Source organism: Panthera leo, chromosome D1 (assembly GCF_018350215.1).
Source record: "Panthera leo isolate Ple1 chromosome D1, P.leo_Ple1_pat1.1, whole genome shotgun sequence".
In the NCBI taxonomy this organism is placed as follows: Eukaryota; Metazoa; Chordata; class Mammalia; order Carnivora; family Felidae; genus Panthera; species Panthera leo.
Window position 1 is genome coordinate 16,856,589 of NC_056688.1, and position 26,106 is coordinate 16,882,694.

The following is a 26,106-nucleotide window of genomic DNA, read 5'->3' on the forward strand; positions in this document are numbered from 1 at the left end:
TGGCTTGTTCCAATTGTGACGTCAGGAGAGCCCCGCCCGGCCTGGGTCTCCCAGGCGACCGGTATATACAGAGAAGCACGTGGAGGCAAAGCCCGCGAGTTTGGAAGGGGTGGAGCTCGACCAGAAGCGGACCGGTATGTGTCAAGGTGGGACCCAGTGGGAGGGTATTGGGAACGAGAAGGGGTTCCCGGGAGAAGGCCCAGCCTTTGAGCCCTGGGGTACAGATACCGACTTCCAGGTTTGAGGGAAGGCTAAAAGGTTCCCGCTCCTTCCCACCTGTCTGGGAGAGGGTCTGCTTTGGCTCTCCTAGTTTTCTCTCCTCTCCCCTTTCTCCACCTCTCTCTCTGCTAACATGAGACCAGTGATTGGGGATGACTCTCTGGGGAAACTGAGGCACCGAGTTAGTGGAAGGGAGGTTTTTTTTTTTTTTTTTTTTTTTTTTTTTTTAGTGTTTTGGGAAAAAGCTAAGACAGAACTTTGCGGCTCCCATTTGTTGTGTATCCTGTGGTGTTGAAGAAAATCACACAGCCAGGTAGATTGGCGCCAAGGCAAATCCAGGTTTTCGGTCTTTCCAAGTGTCCTTAGCTCCTTCTCCTGTTCTCTGTGGCTGGTATTTCTGTCCTTCACCGTTGCCTTCAAGATCTTCCTTGTCTTCCGTTTCCCAGAGACACTAGAGCCAACCAGAAGGGAAATACTTAAATTTCCGCCTACAAACATATCTGAATCCATTCTTACCTCTGCTCCAGGGCAGTGAAGGAGGCTTCCCTCTTCTTGTCCAAGATGACTCCCTTTGATCTTGGTTCTTTATACTCCTTTGGGGTCCTCCTTCCTTCATGTTTTACGGATAGCTCTTGGATGTGCTGGGCACTCTTCTAGGCACAGAGGATACTGCAGTGAACAGAACAGGCAAAAGTTTTGCCTTCAGGGAGCTTACATTCTAGTAGAAGCAGAAGACAAATGAGTGAAATACGTAGTATGTTAGATGGCAGTAGGAGCGATGGAGGCAAACAAAACACAGGCAGATACACAGTGTGTAAGGTGTTGTCAGAGATGGTCTCAATGAGAAGGTGACATCTGAGTGACCTGAAGGAGGTGAGGGAGCGAATCATCTGGCTATCTAAGGAAAGAATGTTCTAGGAAGAGGGGAAGTACAGATGCAAAGATCATGAGGTAGAAACACAGTTGCCATTTTTGTGGAAAAACAAGAAGGTCAGTGTGACTGGAGTGAGGACAGCTTGGGAGATGAGGTCAATGAGGGAAGGCAGGGAGTGCACCCTCTAGGGCCCTAAGGCCATTTTCATGGACTTCAACTTTTACTCTGAGATGGGAGCCATTGGAAGGTTTTGAGCAGAGGATGGGGACATCTTCTGATGTCTGAGAACACATCTGAAAAGAGCCAGGGAACACATCTGAAAAGAAGCAGACCATTAAGGACGTCACTCCAATTATCTGGTGAGAGATGGCGGTGTTAGTGTGGTAGGAGGCAGGAGGGTGGGGAGGTGTGGTTAGGTTCCGGACGTACTTGGAATGTTAGAGCCAATAAGGTTTTCTGATGGATGAGGTGGTGTGAGAGAAAGGGAGGAATTTTTGGCTTGAACATTAACTGAGAAAGTGGGTAGGAGGAGGGCAGGAGCTTGGTTTAATAATGTCAAGTTTGAGATGTCTGTTAGGCGTGTCAAGATGTCAAGAAAGTGGCTGGATGTGCAAGTTTGGCAGGGTCTGGGTTGCAATATAGAATTGAGAGCTGTCAGCATATGGCTGTTGTTTAAAGCCGTAAGATTAGGGGAGGTCACTGAGGGAGCAAATAGAAATAGAAGAGATGTGCAAGGACCGAATCCTGGAGCTCTCCAACATTAAATAGTTTTAGAAACGAGTAGGAGCCATCAGAGACTTAGGAGTGGCTAGTGAAGTAGAGAAGGAAAAAAATCCAAGAGATGGGTGCTATGTTGTAAGCCAAGAAAGGAAATTTACCAAGGAGTAGAGAAAGATCATTCGTGTCAAATGCTGCTGATGGATTAAGTAACCCAAGTCTGGGAATTGATTTAGAAGGCTCCTGATGACCTGGACAAGAACAGTTTTGGTGTCGTGGTGGGGTGAAAGTCTGTGGGTGGGCTCAAGGAAGGGTACGAAGAGAAGGATGGGGTACAGTGTAGAAAACTCTTTGGAGGAGTTTTGTGGTAAAGGAAGGTGGGTGGGAAGTAAAAGGAGAAGTGAGGTCAAGAAAAATTTTTATTTTTATTATTGATTTTGAGAGAGAGAGAGAATGAGCAGGGGAGGGGCAGAGAGAGAGAGAGAGAGAGAGAGGGAGGGGGAGAGAGAGAGAGAGAGAGAGAGAGAGAGAGAGAATCCCAAGCAGGCTCTGTGCCGTCAGTGCAGAACCTGACTCATGGCTCGGTTCCACCAACCGCAAGATCACGACATCAGGAAACCTACCCAATCTGGGCACGAAGATCTCCTATGTGCAATCCCAGTTGCCTGTTTAGTTATAACCAATTACTGGACCTCTTGCAAATTTAGTCCCTTTCACCATTTCATCCTTGGAGCTCTCTTCTCCTTTAGGTTGTATCATATAAGGCTTTTCTGGTTTTCCTCCTGACAGTTTCTTCCTCCTCTTTATTTCTAGTAGCCCTTATAGCATGGTGGTTGTTCTGGGTGCAGATTGTAGATTTTCTGGGATGACTTCTGATTCCTCTGGTTACTAGTTCTGAGGCCTGCAGCATTCCTATCTATTTCTTCACGTGTAAACAAATGAGGCTGGTAGTAGTACCCGCCCTGTAGAGTTGACTCGAGGATTAAATGAGTTAATATGCATGAAAAAACCATTACAGCAATGCCTGACCTATAGGCAGCACACGAGAAGATCGTTCTGATCTGCTACTCATTCATCACTTGCTCCTTGTACGGACTGATGACGCCAAAACCTGTAGTTTCAGCACCAGTCATAATTATCTGTCTGCCTCCTGACATGCCCTTGGACACCCCATCACCATCTCACCCTCAACATGTCCAAGCCTTAAACTCATCATTCTTCGCTTAGTTTGTTCCCATTCCTTTATTGCCTACATCTGTGAATGGCATGATCGTTCATTCAATTTCCTACTCAGAATTTGCTGGTTTCCAACTTCTCCCCTCACTTAATTCTTAAAAAAAATTTTTTTTAACATTATTTATTTTTGAGAGAGAGAGACAGAGTGTGAGTGGGGGAGGAGCAGAGAGAGAGAGAGAGAGAGAGAGAGAGAGAGAGAGAGAAAGAGAGAGAGAGAGAGGCACAGAATTCAAAGCAGGCTCCATGCTCCCAGCAGCCAGCACAGAGCCTGACTCAAACTGTGAGATCATGACCGAAGTCCATCACGTCCAAAGTTGGACGCTTAACCAACTGAGCCACGCAGGTGCCCCTCCCCTCCTTTAGTTCTTACAGAGGGATTATTTTAGTCCACAAACTCAAAGATGCAGGAAACATAACATTGTTTTTCTGTAATATACCTACATTTTTCCCTTCCCTTCCCTTCCCTTCCCTTCCCTTCCCTTCCCTTCCCTTCCCTTCCCTTCCCTTCCCTTCCCTTCCCTTCCCTTCCCTTCCCTTCCCTTCCTTTTTAAGGAGAGAAAGAGAGAGCACGGGAGGGGCAGAGGGAGAGAAAATCTTAAGCAGGCTTCAGGCCCAGCCCAGAGCGCAAAAACGCAGGGCTCGATCTCTTGAAATCAAGAGTCCAACACTTAACCAACTGAGCCACCCAGGCACCCCTGTAATATACCTACATTTCTGTTTGGAGTGGTGGACACTTAGTTTCAGACGGTGATGGAATTTCCCCTCCTTTCTCCAAGGATTGCCCGAGTTTCTGAAGAATGTCCCATATATTTTTGCCAGAGCACTAGAGGAAGTGGGCCTTGTTATTAAATGGCCAGTCAAGTGTCCACTTAGATGTCTACTGCCTGGTTCCTGCTTGCCTGGCCTCTTTAGGTCTGGTGTCTTTATGCTACTTCTGGGTCACTCTTGGATACATAGGAATCATTCTTGGGGTAGCAGGAGAGAGTTTGACACTGACCAGGGTTCTAGCTGCCTCCAAAGTAGGTTACACTCTGCAGTCATTTCCTCTTTCTGGGACTGTGTCTCCTTTCTGAGGCTCTACCCAGGATGTTGGGATGGAAGCATACTGATCTCAGATCTCAGAACCTGCTTGGGGGTTTTGCTGTCTAAGGTGTCTGAGGACAGAACCCGCCATCTGTTCTCTTATCTCTTCCCTCTGGCTGGGGGTAACGCCAGTGGGAGTCTGGCTTTACCCAAGATCTTTTCTCCGCATCTTTTGTATAGGCTTTGAGTCCTTTCTGTTTTATTAAGGGCCTAGGCAACTCAAATCCAAAAGCTGGAATTTTTTCCCCCTGGTTTTTGCTGTCTCATCCCTTTACTGAGGCATAAGCACAAAAACTTGGCTGCTTAAAGTGGGACTATGCGGAGAAAGGGCAGCGAGCGAGAATACTGTTTAGAGATATTATCTCACCATGTCTCCTACATCTGCTGGGATCGGATCTTTTTGATTTTCTGTCTTTTGTTCCCCTAAATTTCCCCCCTTCTATGTCTGTTGCTTCTGTTTTCTTTTGGAGTTTTATTCCGTTTCTCTTAGTTCGGGCAATATATTCCTCCCCAGCCATTGACAGTGGAGTTGCTGAAATGATAGGAGGTTTTGCATTTGAAGACCCCTGATGAAAAGTAAAATTAGGAAGACTGAGTGAGTTATGAAATGCCTGATACGTGTTTTAAGTTCATTAATATCTAACACTAAAAATTTAGCACACTAGGGGTGCCTGGGTGGCTCAGATGGTTAAACATCTGACTCTTGGTTTCAGCTCAGACCATGATCTCATCATGGTCATGGTATTGAGCCCTGAGTTGGGCTCAGAGTGGCGCGCAGAGCGTGCTTGGGATTCCTCTCTGTCCCTCTCTCTCTCTGCCCCTCCCCTGCTCGTGTTCTGTCTCTCTCTCTCAAGGTAAATACACTTAAAAAAGTTTATTACACTAAATAAAGGAAGTGTCAGTAGCATTTTACAGATCTTAAATTAGCAGTAACGCGCACACTATCATCCCTGTGTGAGGTCACCTTTTTTAGGATTGCCTTGCACTTTCCGCAAGAGTGTGTTAAATCTAGTTTGTTTTGATGTATGTGCTATATAGTTGGGGTTCTCCTCATGCCAGTGTCCTTCTCCAAACATCCAGTGCCTTCCTGGCTTTAGGTCTTCCAGTTGTCTGGGTCCCCCTCCCTTACTGCCCCCCCCTCCCCCCCCGCTGCCCTGCTCCTTCATGGTCTTCATGTCAGCTTTGGGGAGACTTCTATAAGGCGGGGGGGGGGGGGTCTGCCTGACATTGGACTCTATGATTTTTGGCACCTTGGTAGGGAGATACAGGAAAAGCCATCATTTAAAAGTTTCAAGCAGTTTTCAGTTTCTAGAGAGAGAGGGGCTTCAATTTATCTTGGGGCTGACTGATTCTTTGCTTTGGGAAAATCACTACATACAAAGGGCTTTTCGTTTCCTAAGCATAAAGCAAGTATCCATCACTGAGCTGAGAGGAATGTTAAATCTGGTGGAATGGGAATTGTGTTCTTATCTCTTGCTTTTTAAATGTTTATTTTTATTTTATTTTTGAGAGAGAGAGACAGAGAGAGAATCCCAAGCAGGCTCTGCCTGTCAGCTCAGAGCCTGACGCGGGGCTCGAACTCACAAACCGTGAGATCGTGACCTGAGCTGAAATCAAGAGTCGGACACTTCGCCGACCGAGCCACCCAGGCACCCCTGAACATTTAATTTGTTTAACTGTGATTCCTTTAACCTTACATTTGAGGAGCCATCCGAGACTAGTGGCTACCATGTTGGACAGCTCAGGTCTAGATGGCAGGAAACCATAAAGACGTTAAGTCCCAAAGCCTGAGCCCAGAGCTGTGATGATGGCCGTCGTCATGAGAGAGCACAGAGGCTCTAAGAGGCTGAGTCACCCCCATGTGAGGGGTGGAGCTCCCCCAGAAGGCCCGGCAGCAAGAGAGGGCAGCGTCCTGACTGTGTCAGGGCTCATGTCCAGAAACTTAGTGGCTCAAAACAACACGGTCTATAGGTCAGAAGTCCTGGTGGGATTTGCTGGTTCTTTGGCCAGGGTCTTGTGAGGCCAAAATTAAGATGTTGGCCAGGCTGGGGCGCCTGGGTGGCTCAGTCGGTTGAGCGTCCGACTTCCGCTCAGGTCATGATCTTGCAGTTTGTGAGTTCGAGCCCCGCGTCGGGCTCTGTGCCGACAGCTCGGAGCCTGGGGCCTGCTTCGGATTCTATGTCTCCTCCTCTCTCTGCCTCTCCCCTGCTCATGCTCTGTCTCTCTCTGTCTCTCAATAATAAATAAAAAAAGTTAAAAAAACATTAAAAAAAAAAAAAAGATGTCGGCCAGGCCGGCTCTTAGCTGGAGGCTCAGGGTAAGAATCCACTTCCAAACCCATTTTAGGCTGTTGGCAGAATCCGAATCCTTATGGCCGCAGGTGGGGGGAGGGGGCTTTGTTTCTTCCCTGGCGGCTAGTTGGGATGGGCTGTCTGCTCCCAGAGGCTGCCCACATTCCTTCTCAAGTGGCCAGCATGGCATGTCGAATCTCCCATGTGCTTTTTCTGGCTTCCTCTCTTTCTCTTCTGCCATTAGCCAGAGAACAGTCTCTGCTTTTTAAGGGCTCATGTGATTACGTTAGGCCTACGTGGATAATCTCCCTCCCTTAAGATCAACTGTGCCACATAACATAACATAATCTTGGGGATGACATCTTACTTCACGTATGGACTCCAGGGATTAGGAGGTAGGGAATCTTCAGAGACCGTTTTTAGAATTCTTCCACCGCTCCCACTTTTTGATAGGACTATTTTATATTATCTACTCTCCTCAAATCTGTCTCATCTTCTCTCCATCTCCTCATCTTCTCATTCAGCTGATGACCCTGCTGCTTGTATGAAAACCCCTGGCCCTCCCGACTTCGGGTTCACACACCTCCCCACCTCCCACACCCAGTCATGGCCAGACTTCCTGAAAGAGAAGCCTGCATTCTCCCACTTACCCTCACTCACCACTGTAGTCTGGCTTCTGTTACCAGAACCCCATTATGCTGCTCTTGTTAAAGCCACTGTCTGGTTATCGATGGCTGCATCACAAACCACTTCGAAATTCAGTGGCTTTAAACAATTTATTAATGTATCCCGTCCTGCTATGGTTGATGGGCTCAGCTGGGAAGTTCTCTCTTGAAATTTCTTTCTCACGAGGATGTGGTCAGTAGCAGCTGGACCTGGAGTCGTCCAAAGGATCTGCTGAGTTGGACGTCCAAGGCAGCACACGGACACGACTGGCAGTTGATAGTGGCTCTTGGCTGGGAGCTTAGCTGGGTCTGGGGACTGGAGTGCCTACACATGGCCAATTATTTGACTTAGGCGCTCAGAATGGCAGCTGGGACACTTCCAAGAGGGAGTGTCCCAGGAGTGAGAATTCCCGGAGAGCAAGGTGGAAGCTGCAAATACTCTTATGATCTGGCCTTGGAAGTCGTGCGGCGTGACTTCTACCATATGCTATTGGTCATAAGCAAAACACAGGGCCATCCCAGCTTCAAGGGGAAGGGATTACGCAGGGGCATGGTTTATTTAGAGGGCCATCCTTGGAGACTAGCTACCGTAGTCACCAACAACTTGGTCTCTTCATCTTACTTGACTTCCTCCTCCTCCTTTTGTCGTCCTTCTCTCTTCTCCTCCTCCCCCCTTCCTCTTTCTCTTCTTCTTCTCCTCCTCCTCCCCTTCTTCTTCTCTCTCCTCTTCCTCCTCCTGCTTCTTCTTCCCTTAGTTTTTATTTAGTCATCTTACTTCTTAACAGCAGTTGATCTAGTCGATTGCTCTTTTTCGAAACTTTCCCTTTTTTGACTCCACAGACCCCTGGCTCTCCTCTTCCCTCTCTAGCTCCTGTTTGAGATCCTTTGCTTCCCCCTGAAACTCTAAATATTCGATCATCTCAGATTCTAGGCCTGGGCTTGATTATTTCTCTTTGTCTTCCTGCATGATCTTTTTTGTGCCATGGTCGGTGCCTGCCACCCAAATGCTGATGTCTACCAAGTTTTATTTCTTTTTTTATTAAACATTTGTTTTAGGGACACCTGGGTGGCTCAGTCGGTTAAGCGTCCGACTCTTGGTTTTGGCTCAGGTCATGATCTCACAGTGCGTGAGTTCGAGCCCCATGTTGGGCTCTGTGCTGACAGTGCAGAGCCTGCTTGGGATTCTCTCTCTCTGCCTCTCTCTCTGCCCCTCCCCCACTCACTCTGTCTCTCTCAAAAATAAATAAACTTAAAAAATTTTTTTAATGTTTATTTTTGAGAGGGAGGGAGAGAGAGAGAAAGAGAGAGAGAGGGACAGAGACAGAGCGTGAGTGGGGGGGTGGTGTGGGGGCAGAGAGAGAGGGAGACACAAAATCCCAAGCAGGCTCCAGGCTCTGAGCTGTCAGCACAGAGCCGGACACGGGGCTCGAACTCGCGCACCGTGAGGTCATGACCTGAGCCGAAGTCAGAAGCTCAACTGACTGAGCCGCGCAGGCACCCCTACCAAGTTTTATTTCTAACCCCGACTTCTCCCCTGTGCTCAGAACTGGGCTATCCAGCTGTCTTCTTGTTACTTCTATTTGGATGTCTGATGGGCAGCGTAGATTTAACGTATCTACTTCTCTATCCTAGCGCTCCCCCAGCCTTTTCTGCCTTAACACATGGCATCCATTCATTGGTCAGGCAAAACCTAGGGGTCATCTGGGATTCTTTCTTCTTTCCTTTCAGCACCTCCACTTCTATCCAAACCACTAGTTAGCAAGTCCTCGCTGTCCTTTGGGAGCAGGCCTTAACATATTTCTTTAAATATGCTGAATTTTTATTGTTTAGCGACCTGATCTATTTATAGAGAAGAAATATTACATTACTAGGTTTGTCACGTAAAAGCAGTGTGTGACCCCATCCCAGATTCTCATTTCCCCAAGCAACCACTCCCCACTGTTTTGGCTAGTTTTTTCCTGCTATTTACATCTGTATTTGGGAATTTCTCGCATCGATAGCTATTTCCTGATTTTCCAGTTTGAAGTAATACCCGTTTTCTTTCACCTGTGGAAATGAGGTTAGCTTTCTTATATGCCTATTTACTCCCCCACCAAACGTGCTTACCCTTTTTGCATGTCCAGTATAGCGTCCTCACAACTTTTGGTTAAAGTTTAAGTGTTCATTCATCACAGTTTAGTGTTTATATTCGTATGACTATGTAAGTATTCTTTACAGCTAAGCCATGTTATATGCTATGATTAGAATTCGATTTTTCTTCCCTCTGGAATTAATACTTGCCATCTTTTTTTTGTGTGTGGTTCTTGTTGAGAATTAAAAAAAAAATTATTTTAGGGGCACCTGGGTGGCTCAGTCGGTTAAGCGTCCGACTTCGGCTCAGGTCACGATCTCACAGTGTGTGGGTTTGAGCCCCACGTTGGGCTCTGTGCTGACCGCTCAGAGCCCGGAGCCCGCTTCGGATTCCGTGACTCCCTCTCTGTCTGCCCCTCTCCTGCTCATGCTCTGTCTGTCTGTCTCTCTCTCAAAATTAAGTAAACATTAGAAAAAATTAAAAAATAATTTATTTTAAAATAATTAATATAGGGGCACCTGGGTGGCTCAGTTGGGTAAGCGTCTGACACTTGGTTTTGGCTCAGGTCATGATCTCATGGTTTCGTGGGTTCGAGCCCTGCATCGGGGTCTGTGCTAACAGTGTGGAGCCTGCTTGGATTCTCTGTCTCCCTCTCTGTCTCCCTCTCTCTCTACCCCACCCCCACCTCTCACTTTTAATTTTGTGTGTACCTGAAAGGCACCACTTTTGCTGCTGTGATTTTTGCCCAAACTGTTGTAGCGTCTTCCTAGGATTAATGCAATATCCTCCCGATTTTTTGCTTCTACTGTTGTTGTCTGTTGCCCTTAGAATAAGATTCACACTTTCCACCGTGACCTGCAAGGCTCCACGGGACCTGGCTGTCGTCTGCCTCTGCAGTGACATCCCTTGCCTGAGCACCTTGAGCGAGTGCGCCTTTACTGTCCCTCTGCCTGCTGCTCTTGAAAAGGCCAGCTTCTCTTCCAGGACTCAGCCCAAGGGCCCTCTCCCTAGGCTTTCCCTGGCCATCCTGAGTAAAGTGTTCTCTTATCGCTTCTCATGTGTAGATGATCTCAATCTATACTCATCAGACTTAGTCACTGGTTTACTTGCTTAATGTCCATGTTCTGTGTGAGAGCATTTTTGTGGGGTGGGAACCTGTCTGTATCATTCACTACCCTGTGCTCGTCACCCTGCCCGGGTAATTACTCCCCGGCATGCAGTGTGCACTTAGCGACTCTGGGAGTGAGGAGTGCCTGGGTCAGGGACCCTGATGATGGGCTTGTGTGTTCAGAGAGCTGTTATATCAGCCAGCAGTGGTGAGCTGCCCTGGAGAGAGGCTAAGGCCTGTCCTTGGACTGAATCCACAAAGGCTTCCCATCCCTCTTCCCATGTTTTTCAGGATATAGAAGCAATAAAATAATATTTCTTTCTTTGTAATCACCTTATAACATAGTAGAGCCTGCTTTTTGTGCTAACTCCTACTCATGACTCCTTCTCTGGCCAAGGGCCCTGCCTATATATTCCCATAGCACTTTATGGAGGACTGATTTTCATTTAATGAAATTCACCCATGTTCAGTATACTGAAACTTCCAGAAAGTTCCCTTGTGCCTCGGCTGCTGCTGCTTTTTAAAAATTGTGGTAAGGGGCACCTGGGTGGCTCAGTCGGTTAAGCGGCCGACTTCAGCTCAGGTCACGATCTCGCCGTCTATGAGTTCGAGCCCCGCATCAGGCTCTGGGCTGATGGCTCAGAGCCTGGAGCCTGTTTCGGATTCTGTGTCTCCCTCTCTCTCTGCCCCTCCCCCGTTCATGCTCTGTCTCTCTTTGTCTCAAAAATAAATAAACGTTAAAAAAAATTAAAAAAAAATTGTGGTAAAATACATATAACATAAACTTTGCCATTTCGGCCATCTTTAAGGGTGTGGTTCGGTGGTGTTAATTTAGTGTGTTCGTATTGTGTCTCCATGACGACCGTCCATCCCTAGAATGTTTTTCATTTTGCAAACCTGAAACTCTGTACCCATTAGATACTAACTCCCCCATTCCCCCATTTCTCAACCTCCTCCAGCCCCTGATAACCACCCATGCTACTTCCTGTCTCTCTGAATTTGACTTTGGTTTCTTCTTTTTTTTTTCCCTATTGTGGTAAAAAACACATATAACATTTATTGTCTTAACCATTTTTAAGTGTGTAGTTCAGTGGGATTAAATGATGGCTTACTTTTATATTTATTTGTTTATTTATTTATTTATTTATTTATTTGTTTATTTATTTATTTATTTTGAGAGAGAGTGTGCACATGTGCTCATGAGTGGGGAAGGGGCAGAGAGAGGGAGAGAGAGTACCAAGCAGGCTCTGTGCTGCCAGTGTAGAACCCGAATGGGGCTCGATCTCACGAACTGAACCGTGAGATCATAACCTGAGCCAAAATCAAGAGTTGGACACTTAACTCACTGAGCCACCCAGGGGGCTCCTGAAAGAGCAGTGGCTTCTTTTTCAGGTACGTTTAGCTTTAGTTGTGAATGCAGAAAACTCCAAATAACAGTAGCACAAAGTCGGTAGTCCACAGCTGCCACCACGAAGTACCATCACCAGGAACACAGGCTGCTATCTTGTGCTTCGTCATTTGTAACACACAGCTTCTATCTCATAGTCCGAGATGGCTGCTCTAGTTCCAGCCATCACGTCCACATTCCAGCCAGCATAAAGGTAAATGGGGCAGAAAGGCATGTGTTTTTCCTTTAAGAGCACTTCATAGGAAGCACACGTCATTTTGCCCTCACGTCCCATCGGAAAGAACTTAGCCGCGTAGGCACATCTTGCTGCAAGGGAGCTGGGAAATGCAGTCTTCACTCTGGACCACATGTTCCATTTCTAATTTGTGGGTCCAACTGCTGAGAAAGGAGGGGGAATACCCAGCAGTGTCTGCCACAGCTTCCCTGCCTCATGGCACTGATCACTGCGCTGAGATCAATTTCTTCTTCCTGGACTGCAGATTCCCTCAGTCAGGGGCTGTGTCTTTTAGGCACAGAGCCAGGTCCTTAATGTTTGTTCTACAAATAAATGATTCCGGCCGAACCATCTTATTTTGAATATTAGAGAAGTGAGGCATTAAAGAGTGAAGTGACCAGGGTCATCGAGTCCAGGTTCTGACCTAATTCAGGAAACTGCTTTACTGCAGACTGGGCAGGTGACCTCCACTGACCATGCCCACTGCTGGGCACTTCCCACCTCTGCTGCTGGGCAGCTCCAGCCATCCAGGGCCCCTTCTGGGTGTGGAGCCGAGCCTGGCCTCCCTGGAACCCTCCTGTGGTCCCACGTTGCCCCCTACACCATGTGTCCACTTCCCATACCTTCCCCTGGCTCCAGGTGTTCCTGTGCCAGGCACGGATGCCTCCTGTGAGTCTTCACAGGACACGAACCTCCCTGAGGCTAAGAGCCCTGGGCAGGAAGGCAATCCACCTCTGTCCCGGGCTGTGTGGAAGAGAGCTGATGGCCCCCACACTTCTCCAGGACTCTGAAGGGCTCCAGCTCCAACATTTCCCCTTCACCTGAGATGGCTGCTGTCTCATGCAAAGACAGACGTGCTCTTTGCAGCCCGGAAGCTGCAAACACAGGGAGGGGATCGGGGTCACGCTGAGGAGGCTGGAGGATGCGGGTCACAGGTACTCTGGACGCCGTGTAGATTTATTGGTTGACCTGTGAGAGTCCCTGCGTCTCCTCATGGTGGCCTCCTTGCCCTTCCCGAGGGAGTTGCTAGATGTTGGAGGGACCTTTACACTGTGCCCTGTGCAGCTAGTCCTCTGTCTCAGTGGATGATCCAGTCAGAAATGGGTGTGTGTGGAAAGGAGCTTCTGTTGCTGTTGAGCAAGAAGAATCCAGATCCCAAGGTAGGGACTGACACGGCTGAGGGGGACATGGGAGAGGGGTGAGGAGAAGTAGGGAGGAGGTTGATGGGCTGGGGTCTGGGGCATGTGGGCAGGAACCAGGGCAGGCCCCGCCCTCTTTATAATTAGCCATGTCACCGGGGACGTCCCGCAGCCTCCTCAAGACCTTCTGACTTGCCCAGAGACGACCTGATGGCCATTGTGGCCTGCCTCTGAGGGCCCAGATCTCCCCCAGCCCACAGCATGGTCTTTCTGGGTTGGCTTACGTTGTGAGGCCTGACGGCCCAGGCTTTAAGTCGTAGGGTTCCCTTTTGGGCCCCCCTGTTCCTCTCTTCTCTTTTCCTGCCTTCCTAGAGCCCCTGGTTCTCTGATGGCCTCTGTGGCTTCTTAAGCTAGCCTCACCCACTGCAGGCCTCAGGCTCTCCTCCCCCAAGCGTGGCTGCAGGGGGCAGCACCATCTCCCCAGGACCCTCTGCGTAGTGTGGCTGCTAAACTCCAGGGGAGCTGCTCCCGGGTGTGACAAAGGCCACATAGGAGGCTTCACACAGGTGCCAGGGGCTTGCGGTGTTGTCACAGTTGAGGCTTCACACCTGGCTCCTCAGTTCCTTCCAGAAAGCCCTTCCAATGTTAACTCTTACCACCCCACGGGTGGCATTCAAACTCCCTTCCCCCACAAAGGCTCTTTTTATTTTCTTGGCGTGGCGCTCAAAGCTCCCAGCAGGACTGAACAAGAGGCGCCTGTGTCCACTGGCGTCCTCTGGAGACCCCAGGCTGGCTGCACCATGCTGAGTGATGTGGGCCTCATGGTCGGTGATACACAGGCGGATCCCTCTCCCAACTCGCGGGCTTCTCTTGCCATCTTTTGGCACGGTCACTGCACGGGGCCACTGGCAAGGCACAGGCGTCGACAGGAGGTGTCAGGAAGAGTGGGAGCCGGGGGCATGAATTTAGATCCTGGGCCTTTAAGTAAAGGCTTAGAATCAGCCTCCACCGTGGGGAATACGAAACGAATAAGCCCCTGGATGGTCCCCACCGCCTTCCCCCAGATTTCCTGGGGCAAAGCCGGGAAGGCTCTCTGGGGGAACCCGGAACCACCTCGTGATCCTGTTGTAGCTCCCAGCACGAGGATGGCCACTGACATTCACATTGTACTCATTGACTCCTAGGGGAGCGGGCCTGGGGAGAGATGGAGGGAGCAAAGCAGAGAAAGGCTGGAAGACAGATTCCAGAGGCTTGGTTTTATTGTACACTTTTCTTTTTCCTCAATGAGATACCATAAGCCGTGGTGGCACTACACACAGTCACAGGACGGGGCACAGCTGCCGGCTGGGGAGCCGGGTGTTGGGAAAAGCCATCTCTCGAGGTATGTCCCGCTCACGGGTCTCACTCCATGGGCTGCCTCAGACGCCCTTACCCCCCAGGTCCCCGAGAGGACAGGCCTGTGGGGCAGAGGGCCGTCTCAAGGCTTGGCCACCGGCCAGAAGGGGCTGGCACTGTCAGGGGAGGGAAGGAAGAGGCTCCCAAACGCGGGCCAAAGTCTGCTCCGCTCTGGGACTCTACCTGGCCTGACTTACTGCCTGCGGGCCAGAGTTCTGGAAGCTCTTAGGAGCTTGGGCCAGGCTGGGAGGAGGCTTGTCCTCTGCCACCCTCTCAACTGCTGCTTGAGGTGGTGAGGGACAGCAGGCTCTCAGATTTAGTTTCATCAGGCAGAGAGGGCTGATGGACCCTCTCTTCTACCCCCTCTCCAACCCGCCAGTAGATGGCTCCCAGGCAGAATCTGCTTTTTCACGGGGCCGCACCAGGCCTGAGGCCCCTAGGGAACCTCGGCAGTTCCCTATGTGGAACTGCTTCCCGTATGTGGACGGCTTCTTGCTGTGGCAGAGGCCGCTCCTGGAGATGTTCCTTCTCTCCTCTTGTGAGGGGCCCCAGATGCTTGGTGGTGCCCTCACATCCGGGGTCTTCAGGCACCATCCCTGCCTGCTGGGGGATGTGCTAGGCCCAGATGCATCCCATCCTCCTCCTCATCCAGGTCTCTCCTGGGCCTCTGGTCCTGGTGGGCAAGGATGATCCCCCCCCCCCCCCCCATCCCAGGGACTGGCATCCCTCCATCCTTCTACCCCTCCCATGCCCTCACTCTCCATCACATTCCCAACCCTGGCTTCCCTTTTCACAAACTCCTAAAGAAAAGGAAGGATAAACCAGACAGAAGCAACTCTGGAACAAAGAGTTAAAACAAAACAAAACAAAAAAAAAACAAGACAGCCAGTGGCGTGCGGAGAGGGTGTGAGCGGCAGTGGGGCTGGGGAATGGGTAGACGATGGCATGCGGCACTGGGATTCCTTGTGAGGGGTAGGGTCCCCATTTCTCCCCAAGATGTGTGAGGGATTGAGGGTAGGGGGTCAGCCAACTCCGAGAAGTAGGGTCTCTGGCCTGGGCCTTGTGGCTTCCTGCCCAGCCAGTCACAGGGAGATGAAGTCCATGGCCTGGAGGAGAGGCAGGGAGAGCAGAAGCAGCAAGAGCCACGAGGTGTTCTGGGCCAGCAGGCTTATGCCCTCACACTTGACCAGTTTGTCTGTGGGGAGAGAAGAGGGAGGAGGGGTAGGGCAGGAAAGAAGAGGCACCAGGATTCAGGCAGGCACAGGCCCTGAGAAGGGCACGTTCCCTTGGGGAGGCTGGTGTCAGGATGTCTTAGCCGGAACCAGGGCCCGTCTGCTCGACTAGAACCACCTGTCTTTCCCATTTGCAGGTTCCTGAGCTCTTGAACAAACATCATATCAGATCTTTATTAAGCATCATCAAAAGAAAACTATGGGTGAGGCAGCTAGTGTCACCCCTGTTTTCTAGGTGGGGAAGAGGAGGGCTGGGGAGGCCAAGTGATTTGCCCAGTCACGGTGGAAGTGTCCGCTCCACCACTCTGCCTGTCTCACCGTTCCCTCAGCCTTTCTCCCTATTCACACAGAGGGCAGTGGTTCCCCAGGGCACCAGGCAGCAGTTGGGGGAAGGGGGAGAGAGGTTTCTGGGGCCCCTCTCCTCTTCGGCCCAGTCAAGGGGGACTGCCTTGCTGTCCTAGCCAACCCTTTCCTCCCTAGCCTCCCTCTCCCAGCTCACTTGGACTTGTTGGGAGCTCGCCTCACCTCTGAGCACAGAGACATTCTTGCTGGAGCTGGTGGTAGACTGGCCAGAGAGCTGGAGTTCACATGTGTACATCCCCTCGTCCTTGGTGGTGAAGCCGGATAAGTAGAGGACCTTGATGTTGTACTTGCTGGTGAAGTTGGTTCGGGAGCGGTATGAGTGCTCAGGCACCCCCATAGTGCCAAAGATCACGTGCTTCTTCTTCTCACGGGTTATGCTGAACTCATACTGGATGGGGGAGGTGGTGGAGTTCTCGTGGCGGCAGTCCAGACGGAGGCTCTGGTCCACCAGGCAGGCTGTCAGGCTGGTCACCTTCTGCCCACGGGCTACCTGCAAGACTGGCACCGGCAGTGCCCACATCCAAGTTGGGGGGCCCTGCAGAGCAGGGGGCCTCCCACCCACATTAACAGTAGAGAATGGCCTGGCCAGGGAGGGCACAAGGGTCTGTTCTTTGGGCACCCTTCCCCACCCCAGAGGTCCCCGAGGGCCACTTCAACCTCACCGTTGCAGACTCAGCCCCCCTCCCTCGTCTTCTTTAGTCCTGGGTGTTCCAGGGGCAGGAGATCTTGGGGAGCTGATGTAGGTTCCTGTTTTCCATTTGGAGATTCCACCTCAGTGTGGGGCAGACTCAGTGGACTGCTTTTCCAAAAGCCACCTCAAGCAGGCAGAAGATCAGCTAGGCTGCTCAGCTGATTTAGGGATGAAAAAGAGCCCTCTCTCCCTTTGTCACCTCCTCCCTCTGAGGTTGGCAGGAAGAAGCTCGCTCCTCTGAAGGGAAGGAAGCCAGCGTGCTTTGAATCCCAATCCCAGCCCTGCCCCTTGCCCAGTACCTGTCAGCAAAACAGCGATGCCGATGGTGGGGTTCATGGTGCAGAGAGCTCAGTCCTCGATCTGGGGGTGGGATAGGATGGGTATCAGCCAAGAGGTGGGGTAGGTGTGCCCACACTTGCTGCTCGGGCTGGAGGGCCTCTGCCATGATGGCCCCGGCAGCCACGGAAGCTGCTCTCCATGGTTGTCCCCTCCCACTTACTAGTGAATGTGACACTGCCACTAGGTGCTTTCCCCCCTCCAGGAAAGCAAGGGGAAGGGTGGACACACCCTATAATGGTGTGTGTCTGCTGAACTCTTTGGGTAAGTGACTTTTACCGTCTCCTTTTCCCTTCAGGAAGGCAAAGTGGACGTATCACAACATTTACCACCTTAATCATTTTTAAGTGTCCAGTTCAGCAGTGTTAAGTTCACTCGCATTGTGGTGCAATCCCCAGAACTCTTTTTATTTTGCGGCACTAAAACTCTACCCATTCCACAAAAACTCCCCATTCAGGGGCTTTCTGTTTCTTGTTCAGGAGAAAACCCCCAGTGCCCAAACAGTTCCTGGCATATAACAGACGCTCAAAAGATACTGAACGAATGAAAGAATCAGCTTTAGATACCTACAGCGTGGTGATGGGTTTAGGAAAAATGATAAACCTCTGGCACTGAGGACTGCTCCATAGTAAGTGACCCACAAACGTTAATTTCCTTCCTCTGAAAGGACTGTGTGGCTAACGTGCTTCCAGATAGGACTGTACCTGGCACACAGCTAAGGGTGTTCCCGAATGTCTGTAAGGGAAAGCGACTGTGCTCTCTGATTGCATATGTTCTCTGATTGCAGGATGTTTCCAAAATGTCCAGCCCTCTGGGCATGTCTCTTGAGCCCTGCTACAGTAGACTCCCTGCCTGGGCTCTGTGCCTTGTCTTTTTCCGAAGCCTACTCTGGACCAATATCCCGGCGTCCACACGGGGCAGATAGCTTGGCCTGTCCGCATCAGGGCTCACCAGGGAGAGGCCACGGGAGTGGCCTGTGCCGGGGGATGGGGGGGGGGGGGGTACGATTGCCCTGGTGCCTGTGCCCAGGTGCACCGCCAGTCGAATCCCAGGGTCCCTGGCGCTCAGCCCTGAGGCTGGGGGAGGCTGAGGTCCCGCGAAGCCTGAACCTGCAGTCCCTACCCCTTCGGACTTGTAACTGAGAGGTGCCTTGGGGAAGAAAGGGGGTCGGCATCTGGCTTTGACTCAGACATTTGAGTTACGGAGGAGGGACGTGAGCTTGAGATCTAGGAGGGAAAGGGGAAGCCTCGGCTAGAGGGCCAGAGCGGGGAAGAAATGGAGCTGGGGCTGGAGGAGGGCTGGAGAGCCAGAGGGGGGTGGTTACCGAGCGGTAGGGGAGGCACAGATGTTTTCATTTCCCCTGCTCTGTGTCCCTGCAGCCCAGAGCCCAGAGAAGTTCTGCGCTCCCACCCTCTCCAGCCGCCGTTTGACTAGCCCCATCCTCATTCCGTTTCTGAATTTCACTCGGCTCCTCTCCCAGTTGAGGTCCCCCCTTCCCCCTCTCACCCTTTCTCAGTTCTCCCCTCCCCCCCGTCCGCCCGCCTTCCAGTCCCCGCCCGCAGCACTGCGGTTCCCCGGTCCTTTGACGCCCCGCACCCAGCCCTCCGCGAGGTCGCAGGGCAGAGATTCCCTCCAGACGGCGGTCGTCCGTCCTCTCGCCGCAATTTCACCGCCCCCACCCCACGCCTTGGCGAGCTCGGTTTGGGGACGTCTGTGTGGAGAGCAGAACCCAAGGCTGGCTGTCCTTGGCGCCCTTCCTCCAGGTTCTCCTCCTGCGCCCCGGCCCCAGACAGCCGCCCCTTCAGCGGGTGAGAGCCCGGGAGCTCCTACCGCAGAAGGCGGGGTGCGGCCCGGCCCCTGGCCTGCAGCGAGCAGCTGCGTCCCGCTCTCCCCTGCCTGGGAAGCCGACCCCTCCCCGAGCACCGCGGAGCTCCCCGCCCCGGGGCGCCCCCGAACCTTTTCCCGAAGCCTCGGGTCGGGAGGGCCTCTCCCAGCGCCCCGGGCGCCGCCCTGGCTCCTGCTCCCACCTGGGCTCCCGTCCTCTGCTGCTGCAGCCTCCCCCGGACGCACCGCCGCCTCCAGTTGCAGCACCCTGCCGGCGCCCGCAGTTTTCACCCGGGGTGGGAGTGGAGGAGCGGGGAGGGCCCGGGACTCGGCCAATCAGAGCCCGAGTGGGGAGGTGGGGGGGAGCGAGGAAGGATGGCAGAGGGCGGAGGAGGTAGCCTGGTATAGATGTGAGAGAGTGGCCGTCTGCCGCAGAAGGGGGACCTCACCCTGTGGCCGGCAGGCCAGGCCAGGGACAAGAGGGTTCAGGACCCCGGGGATCAGGGTGGGGCAGCGCAAGGAACACTAGGCGCTCCCCAGAACCTCGAAATGATTGCTCCCCTTTTAAGGCTTTAACCCTTTCTTCCGACCGACCGAGGCTTCAGAAGCCTGTGGGAAAACCAAGGGGTAAGGGGTGGAGGAGGCAGGCCAGCCACCCGCCCCTTTGGTCAGTGCCCACGCCTCCTCCTGCCTCCTCCTTTCCTTCTCGGCTGGAGCCCATCTCCCTGGAGCCTCCAGTGAGAAGTTTTGGAGTTGGAATATTCCAGGCTTTCTCCAAAGGAAGATGGCGGGGTGTTTTTCCACATTGGAGCAGCTCTTCAGAAGCAAGGCAGGCACTGCGTCCTGCGGGTCCTTCCTGATCCTGAGCCCTGCCCCACCCCCTCCACCATCCTAGAACACCTAACCCTTTCGGGGGCTTTCTGCTCTGGGGCACTCAGTCTCCCTCTACTCCTGGGCTGGCACCTCCCAGGGCAGATAGCCAGAAGGTTCTTCTCGATTTCATATAGTCCTCCTGATCCTAGGCATCCCCCGCCCCCCACCGCCCCCTGCGTAGTGAGTAACTGCTTGCTTGGTCTTCAGACAGGGGCAGGAGTACTGTTTTCTGCCAGACATTGTGCCGGCCACATGACATCCCTGGCTGTGCTGACCTCACAACGATATGTGGGGTTCGTCCCATCCCACTCCCAGGCCTATTTCATGGAGTGGGAGAGCTGACCAGCCCACCTGAGCTGTGAGTGGAACCCTCGGTCCTCAGTGCTGAGCCACTCAGCTGCTGTGTCTCAGCCCAGTGGGACGAGACAATGTGGAACTGTGGGGGAAGGGGAGAAGACAGGACTGCTAGAAAGGAATGGAGGAAACTAGGCTTTTGATTCCCTGGGGCATCCACCCTAGCTCAATCAATGTCAAGTCACCAGAAGCCCTCGGATCTTTTTTTCTTTTTTTTTTTTTTGGTGGCCAGTGCCAATGACTTGTCGCTCCCACCCACAGGTGAGGTGAATTTTTTTGAATGAAGGTTTATTTGTTTGATTTGCATCTTCATGGCCTTTTTGTGAATTCTGGTTGGGACATCCTGTAGGCTGGCCCTGCCTCCCGGCCATCTGCCTGCCCCTTCTCCTATTTCTTCATAGCAGTCAGCCCTGGCACCTTAACTGCAGTTTCCATTACTGCAGTAGCACTGTTGGAAGTCATCCCTGGGCTAGCAAGTGGGAGATTTACTTCCCTCTGCCTCCCTGGGAGGTTAGGTGGCCTCCTAGTACTGAGCATGATGGAACCTTCCAACTGCAAGGAGCTTTGAGGATGGTCCAGTGTAGGGGGTAATTCACTGTGGTAAATAGCAGAAGCTCTGGGGGCATTTTATGAAAAATGCAGTCGTCCCTGCCCACCTGGGGTCTCCCTAGTCCAGTATTCCTGCTGCCTGTGTCTGCACTTTTCACAGGCTCCCCAGGGTCTGGGAACTGCAGAACCCTGGCCTAATAAGATCATCCCTCTTCATAGATCAGGCAGTCTGGCTTCTCATTGTCTGTAGGATAATTTTTAAGGGCCTGGGTGTCCTGGCTGTCAGCCTTCACCACCATTTCATCTTGTCCATTTATCTTCCTGCTACATGCCAGAAATGCTGGCCTCCTCCCTGTCACTCCCTGCATTGTGTTCTTTTTTCGCCTAACAGCTTTCTGATTCTTAGTCCAGGGACCTTTCCTATCAGAGCACAGTTGCTTTAGGCTGGGGCCTATCCCTCTTCTCTCTCTCTCTCTCTCTCATACACACACACACACACACACACACACACACACACACACAGGTGGGACTGGAGACTGTTCCTTTTTTGGCAGAACATGGGGATACCCAGAGGCATTTTAACTACAGAAGCTATCAGGGCTCTGGCTGGATGAGACCCTGGATGCTCTTCCCCACGCTGTGGCCGAGTCTCTGAGCGTTGTTGGATGGAAAGCTTTGCTGTGCTATTTTGATGAGGTTATGAGGACCTGGCCTCCTTTCTGGGTCCCCAAGCACTTTACCTCGGGAAGGGGAGGGGAGTGTGGACTCCAGAGGGTATGGCAGTTGTGTGTTTGCAAAAGCAAGATCTCTGGCTGATTGGAATTGATGGTTCACATGAGATAATCTGGGGGCAGGGATGGACCAGATGGTGAAGGGGAGATTTAAAAACTCCCACTTGCTGGGTACTCGGGTGGTTCAGTTGTTTAAGCATCCGACTCTTATTTTGGCTCAGGTCACGCTCTCATGGTTCGTGGGATCGAGCCCCGCGTTGGGCTCTGCACTGGCAGTGCAGAGCCTGCTTGAGATTCTCTCTGTCTCTCTCTCTGTGTCCCTCCCCCACTCACATGTGTGTGGTTTCTCTCTCAAAATAAACATTTAAAAAAGATTATAAAATAAATAAACTTAAAAAGAAAAAAAGAGGTCCTCCTATTTGCTAATGGGACAGGATCAGGGTGCTGAAAGCAGGAAGGGTTTAGAGGAATCCACCCAAAGCAAGATTTCCTGACAGCCTGTGGTTGCCCTATTGGTTACTTAGAACTGACTCTCGCATCATCTCCGGTTGCTCTAGCTAGAGACACGCGGGGTGAAAACTCCTCTAAAAATGCATATTCCTTTAGGGTGACCATAGGACTCCAGCCATTCACTCTTCTTCTTCACCCATTTCGTCAGATCGGGTTTATAGAATCACACAGGTGACAGAAGCTGTTCTATCATTTTATAGCTGGAAACAGGTCCAAGAGGATAATGATTTGTCAAAGGACCGACAAATACTTTGGAGCACTGCCAGGACTAGTTATATCCTAGATCTCCTGACTCCACACACAGTGGTCTCCACTGGCCCTGGGGTGGGACTTCAGACTTCTACTAGACTGATTTCTCTGGTCCATGGTGAAATAAGAAAAACGAGGACAGTGTGGGACGCTCTAACATAGCCATCAGGTTGCCACCTTCTTCTGATCACCGCCTCCTCACCGTGTTGATGAGGGAGGGATTTTCACCCTTGGGTTCCAGAGATGGCTGAACGCATGGCACCTGACACCACACAGGTGAGATCGACAGTAGGTTATTGGTCATGTATGCTCACAGCCCAGAGGAGGACCCTGCACACAGGAGTTGCACAGCGGAGTGAACAGCCAGGAGCAGTGGGAGGCAGGCTTTGTTGGCTAAACGGTGGGATGCCCGTTTCCAGCCGGAGGATTTGGTTGGCTTGTTGACTAATTCTGTGGGCTGGCATGGAACTGAAGCCCGCTGCTTAGGGACAATCAGGAACCATGCCTAGTCCCCATGATAAAGAGGGTCGATTGGCTAGGAGAACTACTTAGCAGGAGCCAAGCTGGAAGAAGGACTTGTGGCTAGATGCTCCAAATTTTATCAGATGTCAAGACAGCACATACTGTTGAGTCCCAATTTGGGGCTACTTGAGGTCTTATCACACATAATTGCCCTTCCTTGGGAAGGCCTACGCTTTCCTTCTAAGGTTATGCCTTTCTGCTTCTTTGGAGTGATGGCGGTGGGTGGCATGTGTGTTTTTAATGCCCAAAGGCAAGAAGGGAAATTTGGTAACTTTGTGTTGATCTGCAAATTTCTTTGGAAACATGACTGGTCTCCGAAATTCAAACATTTTGGAATCAAGTGCTCTACTCTGCGCGGCCTCTCCTAATCTCTAGTTGAGGTGAACTCTCCAAGTGAGGTCACTTTCTGAAGTTCATGTTTGGTTGGAGAGTATGACAAAAAATGAAAGTTAGCTCTTAGAACACAGGGAAGAGGGCAAGAGGACAAAGCACCATGGAGGTATAATTTTCAACATTTATTTAAAAATCTTTGGGGCACCTGGGTGGCTCAGTCGGTTGAGTCTGACTTCGGCTCAGGTCATGATCTCACGGTTTGTGGGTTTGAGCCCCGTGTCGGGCTCTGGGCTGACAGCTCGGAGCCTGGAGCCTGCTTCGGCTTCTGTGTCTCCCTCTCTATCTGCCCCTCCCTTGCTCGCACCGTGTCTCTCTCTGTCTTTCAAAAATGAATAAACATCAAAAAAATAAAATAAAAAAAAAGACTTTTATTCATGGATGTATGATTAAATAACATTATTCTGGGCACACTGTTCTAGGCATGGGGCTAGACCCTGGAATTACAAAGATCAACAGAGCACAATCTCTGCCTTCAAAGGGCTGTCCAATGGGGGAGACAGAAATGGTATAGAGATAATTAGAAAACAGTAGGGTAAAGGCAAAGGTAGAGATGTGCACAGAGTATTGTGGGACCCCAAAGGAGGGGCAAGTGACCACCCAGTCTGTCAGAGAGGCTTTCTTGGAGGAGAAACATGAATTGAGTCTTTAAGGGTGAATGGGAGTTGCCCAGGTGTGGTGGGTTGTTACATTAACAGTCTCCAGTGAATCATGCGTCCTGGTACCCATGCCCTTTGTGTGATTCCCTTCCACATTTGTTCTGGGCTTGGCCATGTGCGTTGTTTTGGCCAATGGGCCATCAGCAAATGAGATGCAAACAGAAGCTTGGTAAGTGCTTGTATGTTCAGACTTGCCTTCTTGGAATTCAGTTGCCATGTGAGGAAGTTGGAGCTAGCCGTGTGGAGAACCGAGGTGCCTCAGTAGCCCCCAGTTGACTGCCACATGGTCATAAAAGCATGTGCGATCACACAAGCATGTGTAATTCCTACTGATGCCACATAGAACAGAAATAAAGCATCCCAGATAAGCCTACTAAGCTGGTTCTAAAACCTGGATACAAATTCTGATATTGCTTCATCAAGAAGTAAAGTCTGTGTCTCCCCCTCTTGAATCTTAATGGGGATGTAACTGCTTTAGCCAATAGAATATGGCAGAAGTGATGCTAAAAGACTTTTGAATTTACATCTTAAAAGACCTTATAGCTTTTACTTTGTTTGCTAGAATACTCACTTTAGGGCCTCGGTATAAAATGTCTGAGTATCCTGAGGCCATGCTGTAAGGAAGCCCTTGTCACATGGGGAGGCATGGTGTAGACACTTTGGTAGGCAGTCCTGGGTGAATTTAGCTTTCAGAGTCATTTCAGCCCAGACTCCAGACATGTAAATAAAGAAGCGTCCAGATAATCTCAGCCCCAAAGCTGTTTGAGTTGTCCACCCAGCTGCTCAGATTTTCAAGTAGAGGCCCCAGATGTTGTGGGACAGAGACAAGTCTGAATCCCTAACCACGGAATTCATGAGTTTAACAAAATAGTGGTTGTGTTAAGCTATTGTTTTAGGTGGTTTGTCATGTAATGATAGACATCTGATACATATATGGGTGCCCAGAAGTGTGATGCTATCTTAAAACACTGAACAGATGGCATTTGGAACAGGGAGATGGGTGAAGGCTTGAAGGACAGGCAATAAGAATTGTGAATGTACTGGCAAGGGAGCTGGAAACCGCTTGGACCAAGGGTGACCAGTGTTCTATAGTGCTGTGGCCACTGGCAGAAAGTGTGCCTAATGAATTTGTGGGTTTGGCTTAAGAGATATGGAGATGGAATGTTAAAAGTGCCATCCAGGTGCTTCCAGCTGGCATGTCAGGTGTTATAAGGGAGAGATCAGCTAAACAAGGATCTGTCCAGTTTGCTGGGTTGGAAAAGAAAAGTAGTTCTCATTTTCAGTCTCTCCAGCAGGCGACAGATTCCCAAAGTAAGAATTGGCCTAAAGATAAAGATGAAATCAAGGGTATGATCGTAGAACCTCTGTTAACACCCCAAGAGGATTTAAGGTGGTGTCTAGTAGGCCTTCTCAGTTAAACAAAAGGGTTCCTAAGAATATTAAAGATGTTGTTCCATAGCTGAAGTAGAGTCTTCTTGAAAGTAACTATGTATGTGGCTTTTGGTGCAAGAAGTGAACCCAATAATACTCATAGAAAATCCATAAAGTTTTGAAGAGTACTGTTTTGGAAGAAACTCTATTAGTTTGGGCTAACATGAACGGAAATAGTTAAAAAAGGGAAAGGAGGACTTTGGGCCCCTAACTTTCTATGGGCAGTAAGCTGGCCAATAGTCACAAGGGATTTTTCTTATGGAAAAGAAAATCCTCTCAGAGGGTAGATCCAGGAGCCAAGCGGGTATAACTAGAAGCCAAGGAGAACTGGACTTTATTCAAGTAACATCCCTGCTTCCAAAGGAGGGGGGTCCTGATAACAGAACCTGGCTGGATTTCAGAATTGCTTTGAATCAGTGATTGCTATGTGCCTCCCATTTCTCTTTTAATGGGAATATCTATTGAGACTATTCTATGCCTGCTTCACAGTTGTGTGTTGGGCACGTGGAGGGCAGATGTCTTGTCTTGCTAGTTCACAGGTCTGTGAATCAAGAGGAGCCACACCTGAGGAGTTGTACCCCAGGAGGCTCAGCTACATCCAGACTTGCTTCATATTGTGAGATCATAGACTTTGAGCCTGGTGTCATGATTGAATACTATTTTGGGTGTTTTGGGAAGGATGAGTATATCTCACATGTGGGGAGGCTGTGCATTGGTAGGGGTAGAGGGCGGACTGGTAGGTTGCTCTGTTAATGTCCCCCCAGTGAGTCACACCTCTTCCACATTGATTCTGGGCTCAGCCATATGACATCCTTTGGTCAATGGAACTTCAGCAAATGTGATGCAGGCAGAGACTTCCTAAGTGCTTGCTCATTAGGGCTTGCTTCTTGGAGAACCCAACTGCCACATGAGGAACCCAGACTAGCCAAGGGGAGAAGCCTGAATTGAGATGCTCTAGCTGACAGCCTCACC

General features: G+C 50.7%; 1 protein-coding gene across 2 annotated transcripts; it reads right to left on the bottom strand.

The window, feature by feature from the left end:
* Positions 1–15,129: 15,129 nt before the first annotated feature.
* On the bottom strand, positions 15,130–19,137 carry THY1 (Thy-1 cell surface antigen). Of its 2 annotated transcripts, none has more exons than XM_042904962.1 (4): positions 19,070–19,137; positions 17,006–17,066; positions 16,178–16,513; positions 15,130–15,615 (listed from the first exon to the last, which is right to left on the bottom strand). In XM_042904962.1, the coding sequence occupies exons 2-4, from the start codon at positions 17,040–17,042 to the stop codon at positions 15,503–15,505; spliced, it is 486 nt and encodes a 161-aa protein (XP_042760896.1). In that variant the 5' UTR covers positions 17,043–17,066; positions 19,070–19,137; the 3' UTR covers positions 15,130–15,502. The 2 variants fall into 2 exon arrangements, with proteins under 2 accessions (XP_042760896.1, XP_042760897.1); XM_042904963.1 differs by having other exon boundaries at positions 18,999–19,079.
* Positions 19,138–26,106: the final 6,969 nt, after the last annotated feature.